Raw genomic sequence first — 27625 nt, 5'->3', positions numbered from 1 at the left:
ATGCGTCCCACACAGTTCCTTGCCCTTGCGATGGCCGTCGCCACCTCGGAGGCCATCTCCCAGGGTTTCAACTATGGTGCCCTTAAGGGCGATGGCAGTGTCAAGAGCCAAGCCGATTTCGAGACCGAGTTTGCGACTGCCAAGAACCTTGTTGGAACCGACCACGCCTTCACCAGTGCTCGTTTGTACACTATGATCCAGGGTGGCACCGCCAACGGCCCCATTGAGGCCATTCCCGCCGCTATCAAGGAGAAGACTACCCTTCTATTGGGTCTCTGGGCTTCCGGTGGTGGTATGAGCAACGAGATCGCCGCTCTTAAGTCCGCTATCGAGACCTACGGTGATGCTTTCACCGACCTGGTCGTCGGTATCTCCGTCGGTAGTGAGGATCTTTACCGTAACTCTGAAATCGGTACTAAGGTCAATGCTGGTGTCGGTATTGAGCCCTCCGAGCTTGTCGACTACATTAATCAGGTTCGCTCCGCCATCTCTGGTACCTCCCTGAGCGGTGCCCCCATTGGTCACGTCGACACCTGGAACACCTGGACCAACAGCTCCAACTCTGCCGTCGTTGACGCTGTCGACTGGCTCGGCTTCGATGGTTACCCATACTTCGAGAACACCGAGCCCAACTCCATCGACGACGCCAAGGCGCTCTTCGATAAGGGCGTTGCTAAGACCCAGGCTATTGCCGGTGGCAAGGAGATCTGGATCACCGAGACTGGCTGGCCCGTTACCGGCAAGACCGAGAACCTCGCTGTTGCCAACACGGCCAACGCCAGGCAGTACTGGACCGAGGTCGCTTGTCCTCTCCTCGGCAATACCAACACCTGGTGGTACATCCTCGAGGATCCTGCTTCCACCCCCAGCTTTGGTGTCACCGGTTCGGCCGACAGCACCACTCCTCTGTACGACCTGTCCTGCAAGGCATCCAACTCCTCCAGCTCCGCCGTTTCCTCCAGCACCTCCACCTCCACTCTAGGCCAGAAGACCGGCTTCGCTTCTTCCGTCTCTGCTACCTCCACCGGCACTGCCGCCTCTGGTGCCTCCACTGGCACTGCCGCCTCTGGTACCTCCACTGGCACTGCCGCCTCTGGTACTGGTCACTCCGTGGTCGGCCCCGCCTCCACACACCCGATCGGTACCCGCCCCTCCACCAAGCCTAAGTCTAAGAGCGCCTCCGCCTCCGCTGTTGCTACCAAGACCGGCTCTGGATCTTCCTCCCTCCCCACTGGTTCAAAGGGCTCAGGCTCATCCTCCGACTCCGGCTCCGGCTCCGGCTCCGGATCTTCATCCTCTACCCCTGGCTCCGTCACGTCCAGCGTCCCCTTCAACTCTGCCACCCGGGTCGCCGGCTCCGCGGCCGGCGCTCTGATCGCTGCTCTCGCTCTCGCTCTCACTTTCTAAACATATTCCCCTTTGTTCGGCGATTCGGAGTGATTGGTAGGATTAGACCATTGTGATTTGTCATTATGGTCGATCAGCGGCTGATAGATATTCCCCTTTTTTCTTACTTTCGTTCACATACTGTTTGGATGTGAGGTTTATAAGCCTTCACACATTTTTCTTGTACATCGATCTATCAATCTAAATTTTTTGAGCTCATGATTTTGAATAGGGTCTTTGGCCGTTTCCTCTCATAAGTCCTCTCATCCCAAGGCGGTTATAGCGCATGTGATTTGTCTATAATTGTTCACACTGGGACTCTAAATCGTGCATGCCACGAGGTCATATTCGGTGTATATACAATGTCAACACAGGTCTTTTTTAAAAGCCCTCAGTGCTCGGAAACGAAGATACCGGCCATACCCATGCCCTGACGAAAGCAGTTAGTACAATCTAGCAATTTCAATAATGATGGGGGGAAACTTACAGTGCCCACACACATGGAGGTCACAGCCACGCGCTTATCCTGTCTACGTAGCTCGGATAGAGCAGTGACGACCTGGCGTGCGCCGGTGGCGCCCAGAGGGTGACCGAAAGCACTTTAAATAATCAGCACGGTCTCAACCAAATTAGTTCGGATATCACCTACATAGCACCGCCACGTGGGTTCACTTTAGATTCATCCAAGGCCAGCTTGTTGACACAGTAAACACCCTGTAACGATGAGAATTAGCCTTGCACAGCATTCACATACCAGATAGACTTACCATTGAAGAAAAGGCCTCGTTGATCTCGAAAATATCAATGTCGTCCTTGCTCAAGTTGAACTTGCCCAGAATCTTAGGGATAGCAAGGGATGGGCCGATACCCATGATTCTGGGCTCCAGACCAGCAACAGTAGCTCCGCAGAACTTGGCAACAATCGGTTGGCCGAGCTCCTGAGCACGCGAGCGCTTCATCAGAACCAACGCAGCGGCACCGTCAGTGATCTGACTGGCGTTACCGCCGGTGGTGGCACTAGGAGCCCACTGAGGGAATGCAGCGCGGACCTTACCGAGAGACTCGGCGGTGGTACCGTAGCGGATACCGTCGTCGCGATCAACGATAATATCCTTGACCTCGCCAGTCTTGGGGTCTTTAATCTGAGTCTTGACGGGCACAATCTCGTCATCCAGCCAGCCAGCCTTCTGGGCGCGCTCGGCCTTCTGATAACTTTTAGCTGCGAACTTGTCGTGCTGCTCACGGGTGATGTTGAACTGATTGGCCACGTTCTCTGAGGTCTGGCCCATGGGCTGGGAGTTCTGGGATGCAATGGGGTGCTGCTTGATGCGCTCGGACATTTCGGGGGCGCCGCCATCAGCGTTATTACTCATGCTCTCGGCTCCGACGGCCACTCCGATGTCGATTGATCCGACAATAATTTGGTTGGCAATGTTCTGCACGGCCAGGAGACCGGATGAACAGAATCGATTAGCAATTGAGGCAGAGGCTGTGACAGGGTATCCTGCTGCTAGCACGGCGGAGCGGGCGACATATGCAGAGCCAGGGCAGAGGACGTTGCCGACACAGACATCCTCCACGAGATTGGGGTCAAGCTTGGACTTCTCGCGAACAGTCTGTTTATTATGTTAGTCGCCGCAAGGACATGCTCGGTTTTTCAAAGGAAAAAAGTACCGTGAGGAGTGACACGAGGAGGTCATCCACGGTGGTATCCTTCAGGCCACCTTTGCGAGCCTTAGTGAGTGGTGTGCGGGCGAGGTAAGTGATGACCTGTGAACAACTAATTAATTATTGAACAGCAAGATTTACCGGTGCACCCCGTAACTTACCACATCATCTGGGTTCTTCGCCAGGATCTTTTGGCGGGCGGCACCAGGTGCTGCGAGCTGGTTGGCGACCGAGCTCAAACGTTGTTGTGCTGAAGACATGGTATGATGTGTGAACGCGAATTGGGGAATCAAAAAAGAGAAAGATAGGATGAAAAAGAAACTCCCCCGCCATTTTAATATCCCCCGGACTCTTTCAACAGCCCGTGGGGTATGAAATGAACCGCGGCTCCTTCGAGCCGAGTACAAACAGGACCAGGACCAACCCGAGTCCCTGCGTGCCTCCGTGTCGTTGCACGTTGAAGCCGAGTGGAATTGCCGCACCTTCGGCGTCACAGTGTGTATGATACTGTCATTTTTTGTCCCTCGGCTGCGAAAGAGACACGGTGATTGGCTTGTCCCCGGTATCGGAGGTGTCTCACGGCCCCACGTGAGAGTTGATCGATGCGAGTACATACGACATTCATGGCACGCAGTAGGTATGTACCTAGGTACTCTCTAGGTTGCACTATAGAGAGAGAGGTGCAAACACCAAGATTATCATGCAGACAAGCTGCTTTAAAAAAAACACCATGGCTCGTCTATATCGAACTTGGATCCGCGATGCTGTCAACTATCAAAACCGGGGAACGCTTCGCCAAGCATCTAGGCTCCGGGAAACAAAACAATACGGGGGACTTTCGTATTGAATAGACTTTATAGATGTCATATGGGGATGGTTTAGCCAGTATAAGAGTTCGGCAGGGGATTATTCGGCGCTGTTATGCACGGCAGATCGAGGCTGGCTAGCTTCCGTTGACAGAGCCCCGAGGGTTGGGGATCTTTATATCTTTGGTCGTGCCGGGTTGGAGAGTATCGAATAGACCAAAGTGTATAATCATACACGATCAATGCACCTGGTGTTGCAGAAACATCGCAAATTTTGTTGATTAATTGAATCCATGTGGGAGAATTGAATCCAACAAGAAGCAGTTGACCGGAAAGGCAATCACCCTCACTGTCACAATGGACATTCTTCCTGGAGTCGGGGCGTCTGCTGTGGCCATGGCATCCGCTTTGTCAGTGGCCGCTGGGGCTTATCTAAACGCAAAGCTTGCCATTTCCACCGACGTCCAAACAATCGTCAACAATACAGACGTCGCGAAGCGTTTAAACGCGCGCATCGCAAAGCTCGATGGTTCAACAACCATCTACAAGATGCTTGAGATGGCAGTGGAAGTTGAAGGACGAGGAGGCACAGATGCGCTCTGGTTTGAGCAGAAGACGTGGTCGTATGGACAATTAAAAGACTGTCAGTATTGACTATCGATTAATATGAAGCTTTGCAGCCGGTTGCTAATGTGGTTAAATGCTTGCAGTGGCCGACAGAATGGCTGCTCTTTTGAAGGGACGCGATGTCAAGGCAGGCGATACTGTGGCTGTCTTCACGTCCAATTCGCCGGAGATGGTTGTCACTCTGTATGCCCTGTCGAAATTGGGGGCAGTGTCGGCTATGATCAACACCAACCTGCGAGGTCTGTCAATAACCCAACTGCAACTTATAGAACAAGAAGCTGATACTAGTGAAAGATGATACCTTCATCCATTGCCTGAGTGTGTCTGGCTCTAAATTAATCGTCTCCACTGCCGATCTGGCACAATACGTCTGTAACGACCTGCCGCACCTCACAATTAATACGTCGTCCTTTGAAGGCGCCGAAATAGGCTCAGTAGAGCTCATCACCTCGGAAACTCTGCAGCAATTTTCTCCATCGGGACTTGCGGCAGCCAAGCGCACCCCAAAAGACCTAACCGTTCTGATCTACACATCAGGGACAACTGGCAAGCCTAAAGCCTGTGCAATCCGCAATATGCTCACTCTGATCACCTCCACCCCGCTGTCAACAGACATCAACAACCCTTCAAAATACTACCCGATGCGCATATACTCTCCACTGCCCCTTTTCCACGGCACGGCATTCTTCATCGGGCTGTGTACAGCGATCGGGAATGGAGGAACCTTATGCCTGGGTAGAAAGTTCTCCGCCTCGCAGTTCTGGAAGGAGGTGCACGACTCAGGCGCAACCCGTATCTTATACATCGGCGAGCTGTGCCGGTACCTTCTCGCAACGCCACCATCACCCTATGACCAAGACCACAAGTGTCTCGTAGCAACGGGCAACGGGCTACGTGGCGAGATCTGGGAAAAGTTCCGCAAGCGCTTCAACGTACCCGAGATCCGCGAGTTCTACCGTTCAACAGAGGGCGTTGCCAAGTTCGACAATCATGGTGTTAGCGCTTGGGGTGCTGGAAAGATCGGCTTTTCCGGTCCTATCCGCCGCTTCTTGGAGGATGACACTTTCATCGTCAGGTATGATACTGATTCCGAGATGCCATACCGGGATCCTGCAACTGGATTCTGCGTGAGGGCTAAGCTCGGAGAGGAGGGCGAGGCGATCGGTCGCATCCGAGATCGCGGTCTACTCATTGAATATTTGGGCAATGAGGATGCGACGGAAGAAAAGCTTCTTCGCGATGTCTTTCAGAAAGGAGATTTGTTCCAACGAACCGGTGATCTAGTTGTACAAGACGAAGATGGTTGGGTGAAGTTCCAGGATCGGGTTGGTGACACTTTCCGATGGAAGGGCGAGAATGTCAGTGCCGGCGAGGTTCGGGACCACATTTGCCGCATTGACGGTGTACATGACGCTGTAGTATACGGCGTGAAGCTGAGCGGGTATGTGACATGGTTTTCTTGAGGCTTTTTTGGGTGATATTACAATGCTGATGGTCTCTCCTAGTTATGACGGCCAAGCTGGTGCCGCTGGAATCACGCTGGAATCGCCATCTGCTGAGACGGACATAATGTCAACGCTGTACAAACAACTCAAAAAGAAGGGTGTTCCATCTTACGCCCTGCCTCGACTAGTCCGACTCACTCAAAGGTAATCATCCCCTTTGGTTCAGATGCATGGCCAATTGTCTGATAAACATAATATTTGCAGAGTTGCGACCGGTGTTACATTCAAACAGGCCAAGGGTGAGCTGGCGAAGAAAGGCTGGAATCCTCGTCAAGACTGTGATGGTGACATTTTGTACTGGTTGGACGGCAATAAGTATCGGAAGTTGGAAGAAGGAAATTGGGCAGAGATAGAAAGTGGTAGAGCCAAAATCTGAGTGGTTAGTTTCTGTCAATTTGCCATTCTGATACATGTTGTACGGTTACCTCCTGTATCATCCCTGGAATGAGCAGTAAACAAATGGCAGTGTTCTCCTAGGCAGACTTGGCTCGTGAGGATGGCTGATTATGGACTTATACTTGTCCTCGAAGGTTCAGTGGCCAGGATCTTGTTTCAGATAAGGTTGCGCTAAGTGGGTCATTCGGAGTGTATTGCGTGTCACGTGTTTATATAGGAATGTCTTTATCTTTTGTTTCCTGATATTTTGTTTCATATACCTCGATTTCTTTTGCCATATTGTGGCTGCTCTCTTTGAAGTTTGATGCCGAATCTTGCCTTCGGCACCACCGTCGCTATCAAACGCACTCTTCAAGACTTTGTTTTCCATCTGACGCTTCCGCCCCGTAGGTGATATTATATTCGAGTCGAATGGGAAGATTATTTATACATTCCACCACATCGTTACGTGAGTCCTATTCAAGGTTGGGGTTCAATCTCAATTCATGTGCGAAGCTCCTTTTAGCCGCACAAACCGTGTCAAAGTTTTCCATCGTCCAGTCTTGTTGCAACTGACTAGAGATTATCTGCTCCAATTTCATTTCCTCTTTCTTTCTCTCTCTCACACACACAATATTGGCATATTAAGATTGCGTTAGCAAGTTCCAGAAGGTCTTAAATCGCTCTTCGAAAAGTCCCGCGCGGCCAAGAAGATCTCGAGACCAAACGTCTGGCTTTCCAAAGAGTGAAGACGCATAGACAGACTCTTTAGACAGGGTTTTCGAGTACTGCGTAGGTAGTTCCCCGATAAAGATACTTGAGAATCTACTCACATATATACACCAGTGCATTTGATAGACCCAAAGCCATCGTATAATTTCCTAAGCGATCCCCCCTCCCTTCGATGAACTCATCAAAAGCCGCTTCAGTAGAGCCCTGCATCGGAACTCCGCTAAGTCAACTGAAATATTACGCTGATCAATGTGATGGTTGATATCTATGATAGGGGAGTGGGCGAAACATTCTAGGCAACAATCTGGTGCCTCAAATATCGCGGTCTAATCTGGTGACTGAGGATTATGGATACTGTGGGCGCTATGAAAGAACGAGAGAGGCCTTCGACAGCTTTTCGGGCATATTTTATGATTTCAATAAATTCGAGCTTGTACGCGATGCGAACGAGAACATGATGCATAGGACCTATATTGCAACTACCATTGGTATAACGTCGGGATAGATACACGCTTTGGCCAGAATGGCCCGTGGCATATGTTCAACTTACCACAGATTCCCTATATAGTGATCTGAGCTTGAAAGAGCCCTTTTGATGTTCGTTTTGCAGCTTGCACTAGATCACCTACCTAATTGAGGTTTGAAATATTGAGCATTATCACATTTATTGGTTGGATATAATACAATTCAGCCGATTAGTTGCCTAGAACCTGGCCTGCTCGGATATGAAAAATGACTGCTTAACCCACATTGCTATGTGAGAGGACCAAGACAGTAAATATCTCTACAGAACAGAGTTGAGCGGCAAAAGCCAAGGCCAAATGCGGAAGCTGAGAAATGCGACCTCTTGATAGGACGAGAAGCAACAGTCAAGCACTAACTAGACCAGATGCGATGTTAGTCCGAAATCGTCTTGGCCAGACCCAGTTTACTGCCACGATCGGTATGGTCATTGCATTGCGACTGGCTTCTGCTAAGGTGAAGGTTTTTGGCACGCGGTGGTTACTGCCCATTTACACCATCCGTCGTCGACTTTTTCTTTTTTCTCTTCTCCTTGTCTTACCCCTGCATAATCATATTCATCCCGGTCATGGATCAGGATCAGCACAAAGACCCTGGCCACTCCACTGTGGAGGTGGACCGAGCTGGTCTTCCCCAGAACAAGATTGACCAACCGATTGCGCCAGATCAATTCGATGAGAGATATCGCACAACGCGGATGGAAATATGGGCTTATTATGCGTGCGTGGGCTGTTGAATCATCCTGCTACAGAGACTAAATCTTATAACTGTAGCTATTATATTGGGAATAATGGCTTGTCGCTATTCAGTGGGTTTCTTCACCCCTGCGATGATAAAGCGCAGGGAAAAGCGGAAGTTGACTCAATCCAGACTTCGCACCGACTGCTTTTCAAAACTTGCTCTACCAAGCGGCACCCTCTGATGGCTTGCTCAACTTCATAGGCAGGCCACGCACGATCAACAGCATCGTGCTTCTCTCGAATGGAATTTCCTTCGCGATTCAGGTCGTGGTATTCCTGGTGATTGGCAGTTTCGCCGATTTCGGTTATTGGCGACCGAACATCTTGATCGCATTGTCAATTGTAGCCTATGCGATCGGCTTTGGTTGGTTGGGTGTGCACACCTCGGACAAGTGGCATGTCGCGGTCGGTCTATATATGGTCGGTTTGATTGCCTACCAGACTACTCTCACTTTTTGGACTGCTGCATTCCCGGGCTTGGCTCGCAACACCCTCGAACTGAAGGAAAAGGCCGATGCATATATGGCAGGCAGCATTACACGGGATGAATATGATTATGCAGACACCCTGATGCGCAGCAAACTAGCCAACGTCGCTTTCTATGTTCAGTCTGTGGCGGAAATATTCATTCTGGCGATTATTGTGGGTATTATGTTTGGCTTGGACGTCAACGCTAGTGAGAGCAAAAATAACTGGGGTCTGAGTGTCCTGATCGCTTTCGTCTCTGGGGTGTGGTTGCTTGTCTCAATCCCGTGGTTTGTTTTGGAGAAACGCCGGCCGGGTCAAGACCCTGGGAAACGGTCTATCTTCATTGCTGGAATATGGCAGCTCTGGCATGCTATACAACAGATCTGGCATTTGAAGCAGAGTTTGATTTATCTAATTGGTGGGTTTCATGCTCGATTAGTTGTGTTCATCACTGCAATTCAGCGCTAACATATGGTGCCCGCGATAGGCTATTTCCTACTTGGAGACTCGCTAAACACTACTGTGACAGTCATTGCGACTTTGCAAAATGAGATCATGGCCTATAATACCCTACAGCTAACATACCTGCTCATTGTTGGTATTGCTGCACAGGTTAGCCCCGATTACCCGGTCAGCTATCCTTATAACTAACACATTACCTCAGGCAGTTGGAATCTACACATTCTGGGCTATTCAGCAACGTTTCAAACTCGGAACTAAGACTATGTTCAACACTATAGCTATTGGAATAATCCTACTCGATGGCTGGGGTATGATTGGTATCTGGACAAACAAATTTGGCTTCCACAATGCATGGGAAGTTTGGGTATATCCCTCTCTCTCCGAGTTCGCAAGAAAAGACAACTAAACGCACCTCCCATATAGGTCTATCAAGCTTTCTACGGCCTTTTCATTTGCCCATGGTATAGCTACTCACAAATCATGATCTCGGAAGTTACGCCACGCGGTCATGAGTTTCTATTCTTCAGTCTTTTCAGTATCATTGGCAAAACCTCGTCGTTCATCGGCCCTATCGTCTCAAGTGCAATCATTGATGCAAGTCCATCGGGCAATGTCTCAATGCCATTTTACTTTTTGTTTGCGTTAAGCGTTGTCAGCTTTGGGATTTTGTTCTGGGGAGTTGACTTGAAAAAGAGCCAGGAAGAGCAGGAGAGATTTTTGTTGGATAAGTTGCGTCGGTTAAATGCCAGTGATTCGTCGCAGTCCACTGATCAGAGCTCGACACCTGTCTGATACTGCCTCGTGTACGGCGGAGTGTATTTAGTCTTCAAATATACATAACCACCATGCGGTCTTTTAGACCGTGATATCTTTCATTATGCCCTATCTCACAATTGCAATGAGACTCTAAGGCTGTGATTCAAGGCACGTGGAATTTAAATCCAGGGAGGATCATGAAGGCTACTTCATGGCCACCAAGCACGTCATTCTTTAGACCATAGGGCTACGAAATATAGGTCCCAAGCGGAACTAGACCACAGGCTACCCGGAGAGGCCAGAGACGACTAGCCGGCACAAGTGCTCAAGTTATCAACCACTCTGACGTTGCACTACCCATACTTCTTGTTGAAAGGACTTGATTTACCGTGCACTATATGCCCTCACAATTAACTGGTATCCCTCCAAGTTATCTGATCCACATAAAATACCTAGGTACCTTATGTAGGTACGTAACCTGAACGCTCCTCAATACATATAGTCTTACACTTAATGCTACCTAGGTAGGAAGTACTGATGGTAATCGAAATATCATTTTAGATCAAGGTATGCCCGGAACTATCCAATTGCCGATGGAGTTAATTTTCAGTGACCAATATCTACCCACAAAGTCTCAATTCTTTAGATCGTGCTTTTTGTATCCGAAGGGCAGTGAAATCCAGGGGTGCATAAGTTGTTGGGGTCTATACAGCTCATAAAACACAGCATACCTAGTTCAGGTAGCTAATTCAGTATTAATCGGAAGCAACCCCTGAGCGCTATACATCTTCGCATATCGGTCATGAAGAACACACGGGATGGCGCGAATCATATAGAATAAAGCTCTTCGTGTGCCATTTCTGGGTATCCTTCGCTCCTTACATACATTCATGGGTAATCATGGTCAGCATAGTGTATTTAGGTCTATCAAATGAACAATTACTTTTTATCACGATCATGCGCAGAACAGTGTGGGTGAAGTAAATCATTTCTTGGTATTGAACAATATTTTTTGTAAGTGTACGCCAGCTTGCGGCGTACACGGGTTGCAGCGTTGCAACGAAGAACCAGGAGACAAGACATTTAAACGCCAGACCTATGCACTGCCATAAGCGCCAAATCCGATACAAAATACCGATATCACAATCAAAGAGCAGTTCATTCCCCATCGGAAGAAGCCTCCTTGGACTTGCTCTTCTTCTTTTTCTTCTTCTCCTTGCGCTCGGCAGCCTCGTCTGCATCGACATCCGCCTCGGCCTCGCGTTTCCGCTTGCTCTTCTCCTTCTTGTCCTTCTTTTTCTTCTTTTCCTCGAGATCGGCCGGCACAGCCTCCTCGGGAGCAACAAAGTCCTTCTCTCGCTCGCGCATCTTCTCCTCGCGCTTGAGGCGTTGCCGCTCGACAACCTCCTCCTTGTGAACGCGCTCCTTGGCCTCCTTTGACAAGAAGTACTCTCCAGACTCGATCTGCAAATCGACTTTGCTCTTCTCCGGGGCAGGCGGGAATGGTGTGTAGACCTTCTTCTCCTTGTCGGTAACCTTGAATGGCACATGGCGCTTGGACAGAGTGCGCTTCTTGAAGTTGGGCAGGAACCGGTCCCAGGACTCTTCCGCCAGGGTCGGGTCCTTAGCAAGCTCGCGCTTGATCATAAGCTCCTTGATGTGGTAGATAGGGTGGATATTTGCCATGCAATCGTCGATGATCCGGCGCACTTCCTTCAGTCCCTTGAACGGACCCATCACGGCCACTGTGTTACCCTGGACCAGGATGTATGTGCTGGTGAGCAGCTCGAGTGCTTTGAGAGTTGAACCGTTCGGGCCGAGAATACGCTGTCGTCGCTTCACGAAGCGCTCTTTGTTCCGCACCTGGTTGCGGATCTTGATCACGTCACATGCGACGCCGTCTTCGAGAATCTTCATCGCTTGTGTCACGGGTACGCTACGCGCGAGGAGCTTGATCAGATCCCGGGCTTTGATGATCGCTGCGGGGTCGTAGGTCTTTCTTGTCGTCTTCACGGTCATGCTGCCCTCCACTAAATCCAGTGTGCAGGCGATGCCCTGCTTCTCCAGCGCGCGTGTGATCACCGGCCATGCTTCCTTCAGGTACTGTTCGCGGTATTTGGGGAAGAGGGTCATGAACGAGGACTCCTCGGCGAAACTGCCTGCAGCATTGTGTTCGGGTTTGAATTCTTCGATCTGTTGCGAGGGTTTGTCAGTAAGAGTTTTGATTTGTAGAAAAAAAAGAAACAGCCGTGTGTGTTGATGTACCTTCCACTTATCAATATCATCTGTATCCCAGGCCTTTTCCTTGTTGTGTGTTGAAGGCATTTTGTCGGTGGTGACTTGGTCGCAGGAAAAAGAAATGGGCGACTGTTCCGGAGCTCAAATTGAAAATCCGCGCCAACTTTTTTTCTCCCCGCTTTCCCCGATCGGGTAGTATTGATGCCTGTAGTCTCAGGCAGAACTGTATATAGATCGGGATCAAGCATGCATATCCTCACTCCTGATCACTAACTCTACGCTAAGATCTCATTACTCACAGCGGTGGCTAACTGGATTGGAGATTTTGAAATTTTGGGTCCGTTATGATATGCTACAGCAAGCGCACTTCGGTTCATCCAAAGTGAAGACGAATGAAGTGAAGATCACCACCGAACACATTCGAAGGATTGCCAATTATTACTCTCACGTACGCAGTATTGGATATAGGCTTGCAAATCTATCAATCATCCATTAGCAATGAGTAGTGATCAGAGCTGTATGTCTTCTAATCCTTGTTGCGTCATTCTGGCCTCGGAGCCCCTGAAAGAAAACCCATCACATTGACTGGGGTTGATAGCTACGGCTCTCGGGTAGGTCTGTGCCCCATCATCGCCGCCGCGCCACGTTCCAATGCATCAAAAGCAAGAAAAATCGTAGCCCGTGTACTCCGTACGGAGCAGCTCGAGCATCTGTGGGTCCCTTCGGGGATCCAGATGCCATAGAAGACCTCGGAGAGACCAGGACTACCTAGTCTCCCCCTGTATATTCTCTCGAATGTCCAGGGGCATTCTGAAAGGAACTTAGGTACCAGTTCTTGGCATTCAGAAGCAACATGGGCTCTTCCCGGGCAAGGGAGAGGGAACTCAGCAAATAAGCGAGGGTTGAACTTTGTTTGGATCCCATTCTAGAACTTTGTTGAATTGTACTCCCAGTAATCTGTGAGATTGCGGTCCCAATTGAGTACCACTCTTTGCTTAAACCCCGGGGAAGAGTATATTGGGCTATTAAAGCTCTTGCTGCCCAAGGGAGACCAACGAAACACGAGACTCAACGTTCATTGGTATGTGTCGGACGTTGTGACTGCTCACGAAGACACGATGAGACTTGCCGCCGTTCAACGGGACTATATATGGACCACAATTGGTCAAAGACGTGAAGACATAAAGTTGTGAATCCACCAGGGTATTGTTCACAGATCAGCTGGTCACATACGCCGAGCTGCACAGCGCAGATGGGGTGTTTCGGGTCAGTTGGCGTGTAGATCATGTGTTTTGCTGAAAATCGGTTCCCTGGCTCTTTCCCGTCAGTTCGCTGGCGGGAGTCCCCTCCCACTCTGTTTCATCTTCGTCTTTCCATGTCGGTCATTCACGTTCGTCATCAACCATCCCCAGTCAGGATTGTGATCAGTCACATCTCGGACCTTCTTTGGATCAAAAGTGTCTTTCTCTAAAGGGAAAGGCCGGATCGGGCCCTCGCATCACTATCGGGGATCGGGTATCGGGTACCGGACCGGACACGATCTCAACGGCTTAATCTGCATGCAAGGACTTGTATCGTGAGCTCTTTGTTCTCTGATTCCTCTCCTTCATTGTCCATATCAGACAGCAAACCCAAACCGAGCGAATCCTAACCAGGAAAAGGGATGTCTCGAGGCGATTCCCTGCCGTGTTTGTGTGGAGATGAGGCTCTTTACAACCCAGGCCTCATGCGTGTGCGTATTTATCGCTTCTGCAAACACCCCGGTCCCTATTGTAACTGAGCTACACACATTCCTTTGCGCCAATCACGATTGGCTCCCCTGCTGGTTCTCAGTGCCACTATGTGACGTTCTTTTCGATGGAACATCGAGGTTTTCAAGTTTTCCACTGTACTTCAGCGAAAAAATGGAGGTGTTTGTTGATATGGAAACCCATCGTGATACCAGACACAGCAGAGGAACTGGTACGGTATAAAAACTCATTCGACTAACCATCTTTCCACTAATGCAATATCATCATGCCGGTGGGATGCGAAGAGCAAAACAACAAAAGCTGTACATGATGCTAGGCGTGGAACGCACGAGGAACGGCCCCAAAAGGGGGCTCGCTTGAGCCTTATCTAGCATGAGGTTGTTCCCACCTGACCCATTTCGGCTTTCAATAAATCTTATTGATGCCTCACGGCTTTCGGCCAATACATACGTACCTGTCTCGTCAGATTGTGTGTTTCGAATTCAGATTGAACATTACCTACAGTGGAAAGTATGCTTTTAATGTGAGATCTGCTGCTTCGTGCTGTGCTTGGTCCACCAAAGAGTCGAAACTCGCTGGTGACATGTGCAAGCGTTGAGTCAATGGATATATTGCGAGCGATCGGAGAAGTTGCTGTATGTTTTCACGATTGAATCGACCGATCTCTCGCATCCGTGGATCTATATGAGACGAATCAGTCTCGGTCCTTTTCTTTGGGCTGCTGAGGACCAACCAGTCGACCATGCAGACAAAGGAAGAGGGATCATCTTTGTGTCTACCTCGACAAACCCTGCACCAGTCAAAAGGGTTCTCAGCTTCGAACCGATCCGAAGGTCTTTCTTGTCTTCCAGAGCACGCAGGTATTGTGTGCTCCATCTCCTCAAGGCATGATCATCAGTGATTGAGCCGTTGTCGGATTGAACGTTGAAATATATCTCCACCATTTGGACCCAACCTCCTGACCTCAGTACCCTTGAGCATCGCCGGCGTTAGCACTGGGGGCGTTTAAGAAAACCCGTGGAGGGACAGCAAGGCCAAATTGCCTGGAAGGGCTCGCACCTGACTATGTCACGAAGATAGGATGGCCATCGGGTTCGATTGATTCCGGTCGCAAGGAGCCTAGAGTGGACAAGGTCGAAATGGTTTGCAGGAAATGTGAAGGGGCGGTTCAAATCATCGACCTATCCTCCAAAATATCAGCGATCATCCTTCAGTCTGTTGAACATTTGGAGAGAACTGCTGGTCAGAATGAAAGAATCACACGGAGAATTTGAAGCACCCATTATGGACCTCCTGCGGCGATATGGGCCTCTGGTGGTGTAGGCCGAACGGTTCTCTGCTGTCGAATTCGAAGCAAGTTGACTCACCTGAAGCCATAAGTTGTCAGGAACATCGCTTGGACTCATGTGAGGGGCAATGTCCACGCCAATGACCTATGGAGCACCAAATTTTAGGACGTTTTCGGGCACAATCAAACGGAAATTTTACCTCGCAACCAGGATTCTGCTCCGCAACATCAACGGCCCAGGATGCAGCCCCATGACCACAGTCCAAAACTCTTCGAAGTCGATGGATCGGTGGGAAGATCAGCCGATTATCAAAAAGTCTTTGAAATACTTGTTGCTGGTTCTCGAGTCGTTGTGCTTCTTCCTGGTTTGGCTGTTAGTAAGGTGACAACGATAAAACTTCAGACTCTCACCTCATCGACCGGTCCAAAGTACGTGCGATGATCAATCGAGTATTTCTGATACTCACGGCCCTGAACCGTGACCGTATCGAGATAATCACGGTCCAGTTCTACCGTCTGCGAATCTGGGTTTCTGGGAGTCAAGATAAACGTCAATTTCGCTTGACCCGAATCCACGCAGGGGAGAATTAGCCTACACCATTATTACGCTGAATCGATTGTTCGGCGGACGAGAAGGGAAAGTTGGGCTGGTATCTCCCAGTTTTCTGACCAAGGCGGGGGCTGATTGCTGTGCGTACAATGAGTTCCATGAAATCGCAATATCCGAAAGAGGAATGAAAATCGATGGCTGAATGTTTCATGGAAGCGATCGGATGGCGCTTAGGGACGTCGGCGGCACCCCCGGACAGGATGGCGCCTCGCGCGAGGATCATTCACCCTTGGGCCGTTGCTGGAGAGGACTGTATGGAGGGGCTTTCAATCATACAAGGTGTGTACTAAATTGTACGAATGGGGGAAGACAAAACTGCCCACCCAATGAAAATCCCTCTTCCAAAGATCACAGCAACTGCAGGAATTGATTTTTGATGACATGGGGTCCTCGACGGTCGAATGATCAGCACGTATGGGGCTTGCGTGGATGGTAACCAAATACGATCAATGCGGAATCCAAGTCCCCTCCGGATCGTCCATGTGGTATATTGGAGCCACCCCCAAAAGCGTTCCTCGGGACCCTTGATCTCTGACAGCAAAATTACTTAATTTGATTTCTGAAGCCTTTCGCGGGAGACCCTTCTCACCACTTTGGGAGAGTGGTACACCAACCAGGGCTCGAAGATACAAAAAGCAGGCGGGTTTGTTCAGTAGCCGAAGGGTTATTCACGAACAAAGCCGAAACGACACCACACTCAGCAAGTAACAGAATTGGCTTGGCTCGGTTCCGTTCTTCAAAGACAGGCTAAAGAACCTTGAATGTAGGCGGCAGTGCCGTCAACTAATGCACAGTACACCGTCTCGCATGGTACCTACTATCCTTGGGGGTACAAGGGCGCCCGAAGGTGTGGATCGAGAACAAATCCGAACACGCCGCTGCATCTGACCAAGAACTCCATAGCGCCGTCAGGGATTGTCTCAGATCTAAAATTGACGAGGAGTTCCCCGACGGTCACCAGTGGTAAAAGTGCAAGCCTACTGGAAATTGAACCATGCCTTACTCCGACTTTCAACTGTGCTCTCGCAAAATATGATTCAACAAGGACTGGAGTTGAGCACCCAGGAGTGAACCAGTCATGCAATATCTCACCATGGGGTTGCAATGACGCCAACGGAACCTCTATGCGACATGAACATGCGGAGAAAAGAAGGATTAAGAATCTGCATATTATGATAGAGCAGATCAAAACGAAGAGAACCATGGAACTGGAATTCACGCCAACCCTTGCGTATGTACGGAGTACAGGCCAGACAAGCCCCAGATGGCCGGTTTCAAAGGTAGGAAAAGCGATGATCGCCGGTTTCTACCTTGTATGAATGGATATACTGAACGAAAACGAGGGAGAAAAAAAGAATAAATATCTGAAAGATAGAAAAGCAAAAAGAAAAACCAAAGTTGCCCATCAAACTGACCAAAGAACTCGGTGACAGATTTCCAACATAGTCACTCACCAGCCTCAGGAGTGACGCCGTGTCTTCGAGCCAATGTGCATGCAGCACTGTGGGTGCCAAGTGGCTTGTTCAGCCCGGTTTCATGATCAAATAGCACCAACCGCCGCTCGACCCGAGTGGAGTTTGACGGACAAGATCAGCAACATTCTCGTTGGGGCATCCATTCCCTCGGGACTCTGGCGGGTTTGCTTTTGGATGTTGCATTTTATTATGGCCCCTCTTCTCTCGCTCTCGCTCTCACCGCTTGTCTGGAGAGTTTTTCATTCCAAGATTCCAAATTTGCTGGTGCAAGTGGCGGACACTATGGAGATTTGCTATTGCCCAGCCTGTCTCCGGGTGTCGAGGATTATACACAACAAAAGTACGGAATACGGTCCATGAGATGAGGGATCTATATTGCTTTTTTTTCGTGTCTCTCGTGCTTTTCGCATATGCTATCTTTTTTGTTTACCTTTATTACGAGATTTGCCTCGATGCATGGTGCCTCCTGAACCACGCTCTATTGGAAAAGATATCCGTACCTAAGAATGCGAATGACCTATGTTCTCTTGACTTTGGCGGCTGGGCATATGCGACTATGTTGTACCTATATACGACACTTTCGCCAGTACCCACTTTCATGTCGGGAGGGAACACATTGGAAATTGTTCCCAAGCCACCTGACGACTCCTGATTTTTCATTGCCCTGGGGCAATTCTCCGAGATATTCGGGTCCCACTTCGTGGCCGCACCAACAATCTAGTTCAGGTGCAAGGATTTACCTAGTACTTGCAGTTGCAGGTACGGCTACCTAGTCTGGGACTCGTGCATGGTCGGACTTCTCACTGGACGATTATGGCACGGGGATCACCAAAGAGACGAGTTACTTCCGGTCACGTTTATTATTTGGCCAAGTGTCTTTCGTATGTGGCCCGCACACTGATTTAAGTTCACAGGCTGTTACAAACAATTATATGAAGCGACAGAGACAATTCACATACCTCCGAAGACCCAAGCTGTCGGGATTTCGACAGGGGGCTTACCCGTCCGGCTCCGCCGTTGGCTCCAAACCCAGCGCCATGGTTCATCCCGGGGCCACCTTTCTTGGGGGCAGGGCGGTTCTCTGAGATCGTCAATCTCATTCCCGTGGACTCCTTTTTCGGAGTATTCTTATCGAAACTCAAAAGGTCGACATCCCCAACGGTTTGGGACTGTTTTACTTTCTTCCCTCCTTTTTGCCTTGTTTTATTCTCGCGTTCTTTTTTACTCTTTTCCTTAGCGTGTTCAACACTGCCCCTCCTTCCTCCTTGTTCTCCATATCCCCATCGCCCACCCAACAGGCTGGAGCCTCCGAATCAGACAGCATTCTTCTCGCCAGGCCATTGGAGTCCTTTGCAATGCCACAAGGAATGGGCCACAGGAACAAATCCATAACCATCGGCTTCCTTACGTACCCTTCTATGGATACCTGATTGTTTCTCCTTGCCCTCCACTATGTAATGCCATTCCGTCGGTCCCACTAGCCACATGCATGGCATCGCGCTATCGATGCACTTGACAGGTGGCATTACCAGACGGGGCCACAGTTGGAAAAAATAAGAGAGCAAAAAAAGGGAGCTTTTGCAGGCCCCGTAAAGTTCCATGAGGATGAGCTGAATGCATACAGGAATCCCCCTCTCTAAATAAATCTTATCAACGTACGGAGTACAAAGTACATGTATGTTGTATGAGTGCTATTCCTTCAATTGGCTCCGCGCCTTCTTGAGTGGGTTGGTATGGGTGAATCGAGAGATATCCAAATCTCAAGCATTTGATTTGCACTACATAAGTCTAATCATGCAGGTCGAGGCAATCCTTTATGAATCTGCACGCTCAATAAACGATCGCCATGTTTGCATGCTCGAAGTGATAGTATAGGGTCCAAATAGGCTATATGGAGGTATTTAACTCATTCTACATCATTTTATATAAGAGGGCTTTCACTACGGAGTTTGTGAGACAGTATAAAATTTCCATTAATCGATTGAAGAGGGGGGTATAAAGCCAAACAGAACGGGAAAAAAAGAGACCAAGTGGCCTACTACGCCAGTTGCTTGGCTCGAGAGATCCCATCAAACGTGAGACCAGTACAGAAAGGCGCTCAATTCCCTATTTACCGCACATCCTCCCTCCCTGCCATGAACTTCACACTCGCGGAGATAATCTGCATCACCGTCTCAATCTCGGCTTCCGTCCGCGGTGCATAGATCAAGATATACTCCGCAGGAAGGTCGGGCTTTGTACCAAGCGACAGAATGCTGAGCGCAGAGGTACCCGAGAAAGCATGACGCTGACCCCAACCTGCCTCAATAATCCTTTTGCCTAGAATGCGATGTTAACAACACAAACATCAAACCACGGAGAAAAAAAAAAACCATGCATACAATCAGCTGGCGCAAGCACCACATGTGCCGAGTGCTCATTCCCCGAATGGATATGCGCAATCTCACGATCCAAAACCTTCGCAATCCCCGAGACAGGCAAATGATCCGCAACAAACAGCCCATCCGCATGGCGCTCCATATTCGACCTCTGGAACTTCACGAGGTGGTGGTTCCGATATCCGAAAGCCGTGAACACACTGCGGAATTTCTGCACAAGTGATCAGTAGCTCGTCGCATGCTTCTCGAACAAAAATGCATTCAACATACCTCCATAATACCCTCATCGGGTACCTGCGTCAACTGCCTCTGTGGTACAACATGCGGGCCGATTACAGGCCTCTCCCCGCGACCCTGAAGCTGCTCTTCGGAGAGAGCCAAAAACCCATCATCGCCCTTCCCGTGGCCCTCTGCTGCCGCCATGCGTTGGACGTACTCGTCTGTGCTGAACATTTCCTGCCCGAATGGCTGGAACAGCATGCGTGCAATTGCCCATCCTAGTACGTTGCTCGGCAGGCCGCCCGGGCCGTAGGACTTAAAGATTCTGTAGTCGCGATAGGCGGCGGGGAGGACGAGGGCTGAGGCGAGGACAGTGGCGGCGCCGAGGGCCAGGGTTAGGCGGGTTGGAGGTGTGGGGCGTGGAAGTGGGATGCGCAGGCCGGAGATGGCGGTGGTGATTGGCATGTTTGTGTGTGTTGTTTTGGGTGTATAGGATTTGGATCCAGGCTTCTTGGGATATTTGGTTTTACTGGGTTCTGCTGGAATGATTCTCTCCAAAAATACCGGAGTTAGCCTTCGCCGAATCCGGAGCCTAACGTGCGAAGGGGCCGTTGGACGCGATTAGCAAGTTGTGTGTTATCCTGCTTAATGAGATGTTTCTTTAATCGAGGTTCATTTCACTATGCTACTCATATTATCATTAAGCCCGATGTCTAACATGACTCGGTTCATGGGTCTACTTCGACTTGTCCCAATATCCGCAGCCCCACCGATGAGGCTTGGTATACATATCCCATTCGGATCCCCGTCTTGGCCCCATGTTGGCCGCAGTAGGGCCTGGTGACTCAGTACGAATTCGACAATCCGAATTCCGAGATTCGTAGCATCCGCCCGGGGATCACCGAGAGTCGCGTGACATCCAACAGCATTGGTCTGAAGCGCTTTGCTTATTATACCCGTAGCCAGGGCATGCAACCGCATTTCCAGATATGGGTTGATCAAGTTGATAAAGATATCAAGGAATAAAATACGCAGAGCTAGGGATTGCAGGATTTCAATCTTCCTTGCTCTCCTCACGGCTGATAGCAGTCAAGGAGTGTGCAAGCTTTAGAAGCACCACACTTTCCGTTGCGGCGAAGTAGTTCAAGCTATATTGTGTTAGAACGCATGATGGTATACTAGTAATGCCCAAAGCTGGTACTCACCTGTCCATCAAGATCCGCAAATGGCGTGAGAAGTGGTCCTCGTATCGCTTCAGTGTGTCCTCAAGCTTTCCAATCCGCGTGGGGTCAAATCCTCTGGCATCAGCGCCAGGGACTTTGCCCCCAGCCAGATCGGGATCAGCTGAAGCTAGCGCTCGTGAAAGTGATGCCGCAGTCCAGGAAGCGAACATGGTGCAGCAAGTCACAAGTTTTGAATGGATCTATATAGTTGGGTCATTAGTACATGCACGAAATCCGTAATCTAGTAGGGAGGAACATACCTTCAACAATTTGGCCTGTGTAAGCATACACTCTTTCAGACAGGTGTCCAAGAAGTCCACATGATCCTGCATCAGCTCGTCAACCGTTCGGTTGACCTGCTTCATATCATTTTCCTCCACCTCCGAAGCATTTGCATCAACTCTGTTGACGCGGTCCATCAGACCAATCCAGTTAGGTTCGATGACTTCTGCCGTACAGAAATACAAAAGTTGCTGAACAAACACCAACATTTTCGCGCGCAGATTCCATGCCCGCCGTTTCCAGATTTCCAGCCGTCGATCGGAGGATTTATGCCGCCAGCTGATGGTCTTGTTCTGATCTGCCCACGACGTGACCAGCAATGTCTCGAGATGTCGCAACGATAAAAGATGGCGGAAGATAAGTTGATACCGTAGAACGGTTTTGCGGCTGATAACCAGCGACAGAGGGAATGGAACCGAATAGTCCAACTCAAGCGCATCGAATCCTAAAATATCTTTGTCCTCCTCTGCGGAATGGGCAGCCGAAACTTGTTGTTTCTCTGCTTCTGGGCCGTCTTGGTTCACCCCCGAAACATTGACGACTTGCATCAGCCATTTTGTGAGGCCGATCTTGTTCATCCGAACCTTGACATCTTCCTTGAACGGATCCAGTGCTGCAACACTGCCGGGCTGTCGAAGAACGATATCTAGAAGTGATTGGAGCTTGCCCTCGTTGACGGCACGCGCGGGTTTTCGTAGTTCCGAAGCACCAAGTTCGAGGAAGTAGGAGAAGAAATCAGAGCGATCCAGGAAGAAGTAATGCTTGAGTGATCGGAATCGGGTAGTAAGAGAGTTTTTGGTGACAAGGAGGTTAAGTAAAGAAGCATTGGCGTAGGTGTAAGCGGAGTTAACGTTGTCCAAAAAGCGCGGATCATCGAGCGTCTTCGGGACATCTTTCACCTCCTTGCTAACGTCGACACCACCACATTCACGCACCACGTTAAGGTATTTCCCTGCGAGCAGAACTTTATCTTGAACGCTCTTAAGCTGGGGCGGAACCTCATTCTCACGAATGGTATAACGCTTTTCCCAATATTCATCTGTGTAGTCCTCCTCGAGCTTCTCGCGTTTGATCCATTTTTGTTCCTTCACCAGGAATTCGGCGTGGGGATCCCTGATACCGCCATGGTGTAACCACTCATTCAGCATGGCCATGTAAGGTCGACTGGCATCACGCAACAATGTTTGAAGAAGGGTCTTAGTGGTCGGATCACCTGAGAAAGATGCCAGACGCCCCGTGAGCAGTCCGAGAATGTTGCCTCCTTTGCACATTTTCTTGCGCGCCATGGATCCTGGTACCAAGTCTCCTCCTTCTTTGAGTTGTTCAAGGATATTGTCAACATCCTCATCAAAGTCGTCAATTGACTCCTCAAGCTCCTCATCTAAAAGACCATTTTTGAGTAACAGTTCCTGGCCCATAGAATATAATTGAGCCAGACATTGGCTAGTGGGCATTGTATGGAGGTGAAGAAGGTGAAGGGTAAATGTAGGATTGTTCAGTAGCTGGCCTTCCAGTTGGGCAATAAGGATCAGGTAGTCTTTGAGAAGCTTTCGAATAGATGCACATAGCGAGTGGCTAACAGCACCGCACTCCGCGCGGCTTTGAATTTCCACAAAGGCCTCCATCGCGCTATAATGTGTCGCCATCTTTAACATGGACTGCGTGAGATCGCGTAGGGTCGGATCCAGGCCGGGGGCTATTTGGAAGACAGGGCCTGTGAGGCGGTCCTTCTCGATCGATGGGTCGTATGAGCTAGCGTAGTGGATATATTGGCCTTCAAATCCCATGAAAACGAACAGCAAGTCCTCCAAGATTGCGGTTTCTTGTGCATCGGATGAGAGCTCTCGAAGTGGCCGAGGATGGAGGGACTGCGGAGCCGTCGAAGCTAGAGGTGGAACAGATACACGACATGCGAGTGGAGCTGTCGAGTGAGGAATCAATGACGCTTGGGGGTTCCATGGTGCTGCAGAAGCAAACCATATGGTCAGCAAATCTATTGCGGCCTCGAGGCCGAAGTGCGACGCAGGGATCACTTACAACTAGCCATATCGTTCTCCTCGTTCCGGGTATTCAAAGGCGCATTGTCGCCCTGAACTGGTTTCCTAGTCCGAGTCTTATCCCAATCGCCTCTGCTGGCCGCGCTGACAGCTTCCTTGACAGAGGTGATAGGGTTCCTTCGCACTGCTTTTTCCCGTGTTGTGATCATCGCCCGTTCTGATCGCTTCTCAGACATGCTCCTCTGATCCCGGGATGCTCTAGGTTGTTGACTTGATGTGCTGTGGCGCAAGGGGTCCTTATTCTCGACTTGCATCGCCGACGGTCCGCGAGTTTCGGAATCGACGCGATTGGAGACGGCGCGGGGTCGTGGAGCGCTCATATACGCAGCGCGGTCATGGGCAGACATAATCCCACGAGGGCGACGAGTAGATCATTCAGCATAGGGGATCCCCGGGCGCGAAATCGAGGAATCACCAACAATGAAAGCACCAGAGCCAATGTATGGGGAGCAGATGCAAGTATTCAAACAACTCCACTTTGGTTTGGGCAGGACACTGCCTAAGGCACCAAGGCAGCAACCAGGCACTCACCTCTTGCGTACGTCGAGAGCTTCCTTCCCGAGCTTCACTTAGACACCTCTGCTCTTCTTCCGTTCCAACTGATTCTGTCCTCCATCCTGATCCTATATTGCTTTATTGCTTCTTGTCTTGATCATTCCCTCCCATCCCGTCAGATAATCCAACATGTTCATTGCACGATCAGAATATGGTAAGCTTGGCCAATGTCTCCCCTCACTGATGCGGAATCAACTAACAGCTCTGGACAGACCGTGGAATCAAGTACGTTTTCCGAGTTTCATCCGTGTTCGTTAGATGGATTTGAAGTCTGACAATGATGTCTTTGCAGCACCTTCTCCCCCGAAGGTCGTTTGTTCCAGGTCGAATACTCTCTTGAAGCTATCAAACTAGGCTCCACAGCGATCGGAGTATGTCATACCGCACAGTTCCTATATACTCTACAATTCCGCGGAAAGCCTCGAAGCACTACAACGAGCGATCATTGTACTGCTATCGGAGCGCCAAACCAAGGATGATGCGATCATGGGCCGGGTTCCGCTGACACTCAACTAGGTAGCAACATCCGAAGGTGTGATCCTCGGTGTTGAGAAGCGCGTCACATCCACCCTCCTTGAAGCATCGTCTGTCGAGAAGATCGTCGAAATCGACCAGCACATCGGCTGTGCCATGTCCGGACTGCAGGCCGATGCCCGCAACTTGGTTGAACACGCTCGCGTCGAGTGCCAGAACCACGCTTTCCACTATGCCGAGCCTCTGCGAGTTGAGAGCACTACTCAAGCCATTTGCGACTTGGCCCTGCGATTCGGCGAGAGTGGTGATGATGAGGAAAGTGTCATGAGCAGACCGTTCGGTGTTGCACTGTTAATTGCGGGTTATGACGAAGACGGGCCCCAGCTGTAAGTAATGCTGTCTTCTTTGCTCTGATATAATTGCTGATCTGTTTTCCCTGCTAGATACCACGCCGAACCGTCCGGCACATTCTACCGGTATGACGCCAAGGCCATCGGCTCGGGAAGCGAAGGCGCACAAGCAGAGCTGCAGAATGAATACCATCGATCTTTGACTCTAGCAGAGGCTGAGACGCTGGTCCTCAAGACGCTGAAGCAGGTCATGGAGGAGAAGCTGGATTCGAAGAACGTCCAATTGGCTAGTGTGACCAAGGAGAAGGGCTTCCGTATCTACAACGATGAGGAAATGGGCCACGCTGTCACACAGCTTGGCGGCAACCAATGAGTGCGATTAGTGACAAAGATATCTTTTGAAGAGGCTCCTCGGACTTGATTTGGAGGCTAGTATCTATGTCAGGAGCAATAGAAAAATAATGACGATGCCGTCCAACGCTTACACGTTAGCATTTTTATACCGAATTTATGTAGCCAGCAGCCTAAGATGGTTTCAAATATGGAGAGAATGGATGATAAATTCTTTTGGTTATGTGCAAGGAGAAAGGAACAGACGCTTCATAACATCTACCGGATCTTATAAACACAAGGCTTCAACACTTGAGCCTCCTGCTCAGCCGACATGCCAGATTCTGAATCAGGCTTGCGGTCAACAAAACGTTTCTTGGTGCCAGGGGCAGGCGCACTGAGAGCCGAAGCGTGTTTCCCCTTGGTGGGCGCACCACCCTGCTTGACGAAGACCATTCTCACGAACATCTTATTAGACTTGTCCACCGACTCTTGGCGAAGCATGAACCCACGAGACCGGAAGACCTCCACAAACGCCGAGATATCAGTCTCATCGGTGTTATCAGATGGCCGCACATCCTCGGCAAAGATATCAGCCTCATCGGCATCAGAGTCATCATCCTTGCCGGCCTTCTTCTTAGGCTTCTTCTTGTCTGCCTTGCTGCCAGGCTTCTGCGCACCAATTTGAGACTTCTTGCGGACAACCTTGCCAAATCGACTCTTGACCTCGCTGACCCAGCACTCACCCTTACCATCACCGCGCAGGATGCGCCATGCCTCCTCAACGAACGAGACCCAATTGGTTCCCATCAGACTGAGACAGAAAATAGCCACATCTGCCGCGCCGTCTTCCAAGGGGAGGTTGGAAATGTCGGCCTTGGTTATCAGCGCATCGGGCGCTGCCAAATCGTAGCTGTTGAGTTTGATGTTGAGCTTCTTGGCGGAGGGAGTCAATGCGCGTGCGAGCTGCGCATCACCACAGCCAAGATCGGCGAATGTGCATAGTCCGTTAGGACGGCGGGGGAGTGGGTAGCCCTTAGCTGGATTGAGAGGCTTTCCTCTCCTGGGGAGCGGGATTGCACCTCGGGTTCGGATAGTCTTGATGTAGCCGTCGACTGGGTTGGAAGGCCATGACTCCTTAACCTGTCGCGCAAATCCAGCGTGGTATTCGTCGAACAGCTCAGGGTTGGCACTAAACATCTCGAGGGCTTTCGCGGACGGGGTGGTGTAGAGGGTTTCGTTCAGGTGGCGGAAACGAGAGGAGATCAGCTTCTGTCGCATGGCTTGCTGAAGAGGAGTCAGGTTTGTTGTTGGTGGCAGTGCAGGCGCAGCAGGGGCAGGCGCTTCTTTAGCCGGGACAGCAGTAGTAGCATCTGCGTCGGTCTTGTCCTCTGAGGCGTTGTCCTTGTTCTTCTTGTTCTTCCTCTGCTTCTTCTTGGGTGCTTTCTCCTCGGCTTGATCGGCGTCGGCGTCGGCGTCGACATCGGCGGTGTTGATATCTTCATTTGAAGGCTCCTGATTGGAGTCTTTCTCGACTGTCTCCTTGGCCTTCTTGTCCTTCTTTTGCTTCTTCCCTGACTTCACAGAAGCTTCTGCGCCATGCTTTCCACCCTTTGGGGTTCCGCCTTCGATATGTCTGCGGTACATTTCATCCACATTTCCCGCGGTGACACGGTCATTGGCACGCTTGCGCTTGTTATTCTTTCCATTGGGGGTCGAGGCATCCTTCTCGGGTTGGGACTCGTTCTTAGGCTGCGAGGCCGGTTGAGTCTGCGACTTCAGAGCGGAGCTCTCAACGGACCAACCTGGAACAGCAAACATGATTAATGCTGAAGGATTGTTCTACTGCCCAATGCCTTTGAAGAATGCAGACTGGAAGAAGCACTCGGATGGATGCTTTCGCAAAGAAAAAAAAGACAAGCTCAAAATTTCGTTATCGGTACGGTAATCTTACTATCAGATTACATACACATTCCTGCCTCAGGCACCACTATCTAAATGTCGACTCTTATTCGCCTAAAAGCCTATATGAGCACTCGTGTGACTTGTCTTAGCCTGGAAACTAGACAAAGATAGGCGCATAAGGGCGAATAGAAGGGCTTGATTGGCTGCTCAAGAACCTTGCACCCTGTCCCCCATGCGTGTAGCCCCCAAAAGACTGCCTCCTACGGAGTAGATGGACCCCTGCAATGACCCTCTTGTGCTCCCTGAGCCAAGCAGTCTACCGGTGTAAGAGTTAAATCTGAATTATGTAGCTGATCATATGTGGAAACCAATGCACATTCCCCCGACGAACCATAGACAGTGTATCGCGGGTGATCTGCGATCCTCGGCAGCTTTTCCCTCGA

The 27625-nt window shown here is 50.1% G+C and overlaps 11 protein-coding genes across 11 annotated transcripts; 4 read left to right on the top strand and 7 right to left on the bottom strand.

The window, feature by feature from the left end:
• On the top strand, window positions 1-1407 carry bgt2 (GPI-anchored beta-1,3-endoglucanase EglC; the record flags this gene model as incomplete). The annotated part of the gene is made up of 1 exon (XM_057176501.1): window positions 1-1407. One exon carries the CDS (start codon window positions 1-3, stop codon window positions 1405-1407), a length of 1407 nt encoding a protein of 468 aa, XP_057030803.1.
• A 370-nt stretch (window positions 1408-1777) lies between these two features.
• N7457_005456 (putative peroxisomal 3-ketoacyl-coA thiolase (Kat1)) lies at window positions 1778-3314 on the bottom strand (the record flags this gene model as incomplete). Its single annotated transcript, XM_057176500.1, has 6 exons — window positions 1778-1816; window positions 1874-1985; window positions 2036-2100; window positions 2154-3002; window positions 3061-3156; window positions 3216-3314. The coding sequence occupies 6 exons, from the start codon at window positions 3312-3314 to the stop codon at window positions 1778-1780; spliced, it is 1260 nt and encodes a 419-aa protein (XP_057030802.1).
• A 903-nt stretch (window positions 3315-4217) lies between these two features.
• N7457_005455 (putative bifunctional fatty acid transporter/acyl-CoA synthetase (FAT1)) lies at window positions 4218-6368 on the top strand (the record flags this gene model as incomplete). Its single annotated transcript, XM_057176499.1, has 5 exons — window positions 4218-4503; window positions 4571-4726; window positions 4782-5928; window positions 5993-6136; window positions 6197-6368. The coding sequence occupies 5 exons, from the start codon at window positions 4218-4220 to the stop codon at window positions 6366-6368; spliced, it is 1905 nt and encodes a 634-aa protein (XP_057030801.1).
• Window positions 6369-8189: 1821 nt separating this feature from the next.
• Window positions 8190-10083, top strand: N7457_005454 (putative autophagy protein (Atg22); the record flags this gene model as incomplete). Its single annotated transcript, XM_057176498.1, has 6 exons — window positions 8190-8341; window positions 8395-8429; window positions 8492-9247; window positions 9317-9441; window positions 9494-9655; window positions 9715-10083. 6 exons carry the CDS (start codon window positions 8190-8192, stop codon window positions 10081-10083), a joined length of 1599 nt encoding a protein of 532 aa, XP_057030800.1.
• Window positions 10084-11205: 1122 nt separating this feature from the next.
• On the bottom strand, window positions 11206-12372 carry N7457_005453 (KRR1 small subunit processome component; the record flags this gene model as incomplete). Its single annotated transcript, XM_057176497.1, has 2 exons — window positions 11206-12240; window positions 12313-12372. 2 exons carry the CDS (start codon window positions 12370-12372, stop codon window positions 11206-11208), a joined length of 1095 nt encoding a protein of 364 aa, XP_057030799.1.
• Window positions 12373-14534: 2162 nt separating this feature from the next.
• N7457_005452 (uncharacterized protein) lies at window positions 14535-14980 on the bottom strand (the record flags this gene model as incomplete). The annotated part of the gene is made up of 2 exons (XM_057176496.1): window positions 14535-14716; window positions 14770-14980. The coding sequence occupies 2 exons, from the start codon at window positions 14978-14980 to the stop codon at window positions 14535-14537; spliced, it is 393 nt and encodes a 130-aa protein (XP_057030798.1).
• A 252-nt stretch (window positions 14981-15232) lies between these two features.
• N7457_005451 (uncharacterized protein) lies at window positions 15233-15925 on the bottom strand (the record flags this gene model as incomplete). The annotated part of the gene is made up of 4 exons (XM_057176495.1): window positions 15233-15469; window positions 15525-15686; window positions 15736-15856; window positions 15921-15925. The coding sequence occupies 4 exons, from the start codon at window positions 15923-15925 to the stop codon at window positions 15233-15235; spliced, it is 525 nt and encodes a 174-aa protein (XP_057030797.1).
• A 3594-nt stretch (window positions 15926-19519) lies between these two features.
• On the bottom strand, window positions 19520-20471 carry N7457_005450 (uncharacterized protein; the record flags this gene model as incomplete). Its single annotated transcript, XM_057176494.1, has 3 exons — window positions 19520-19728; window positions 19791-19998; window positions 20058-20471. 3 exons carry the CDS (start codon window positions 20469-20471, stop codon window positions 19520-19522), a joined length of 831 nt encoding a protein of 276 aa, XP_057030796.1.
• A 589-nt stretch (window positions 20472-21060) lies between these two features.
• N7457_005449 (gamma-tubulin-complex subunit SPC97) lies at window positions 21061-23915 on the bottom strand (the record flags this gene model as incomplete). Its single annotated transcript, XM_057176493.1, has 4 exons — window positions 21061-21154; window positions 21212-21429; window positions 21490-23474; window positions 23549-23915. 4 exons carry the CDS (start codon window positions 23913-23915, stop codon window positions 21061-21063), a joined length of 2664 nt encoding a protein of 887 aa, XP_057030795.1.
• Window positions 23916-24252: 337 nt separating this feature from the next.
• On the top strand, window positions 24253-25320 carry pup2 (proteasome core particle subunit alpha 5; the record flags this gene model as incomplete). Its single annotated transcript, XM_057176492.1, has 5 exons — window positions 24253-24277; window positions 24336-24348; window positions 24416-24494; window positions 24640-24983; window positions 25041-25320. 5 exons carry the CDS (start codon window positions 24253-24255, stop codon window positions 25318-25320), a joined length of 741 nt encoding a protein of 246 aa, XP_057030794.1.
• A 236-nt stretch (window positions 25321-25556) lies between these two features.
• On the bottom strand, window positions 25557-27098 carry N7457_005447 (25S rRNA (adenine645-N1)-methyltransferase; the record flags this gene model as incomplete). The annotated part of the gene is made up of 1 exon (XM_057176491.1): window positions 25557-27098. One exon carries the CDS (start codon window positions 27096-27098, stop codon window positions 25557-25559), a length of 1542 nt encoding a protein of 513 aa, XP_057030793.1.
• Window positions 27099-27625: the final 527 nt, after the last annotated feature.

This window comes from Penicillium paradoxum (genome assembly GCF_028828445.1).
Source record: "Penicillium paradoxum strain IBT 22861 chromosome Unknown utg000005l_segment0_segment0, whole genome shotgun sequence".
Taxonomy (NCBI): Eukaryota; Fungi; Ascomycota; class Eurotiomycetes; order Eurotiales; family Aspergillaceae; genus Penicillium; species Penicillium paradoxum.
This window is presented reverse-complemented; position numbering and strand designations above follow the sequence as displayed.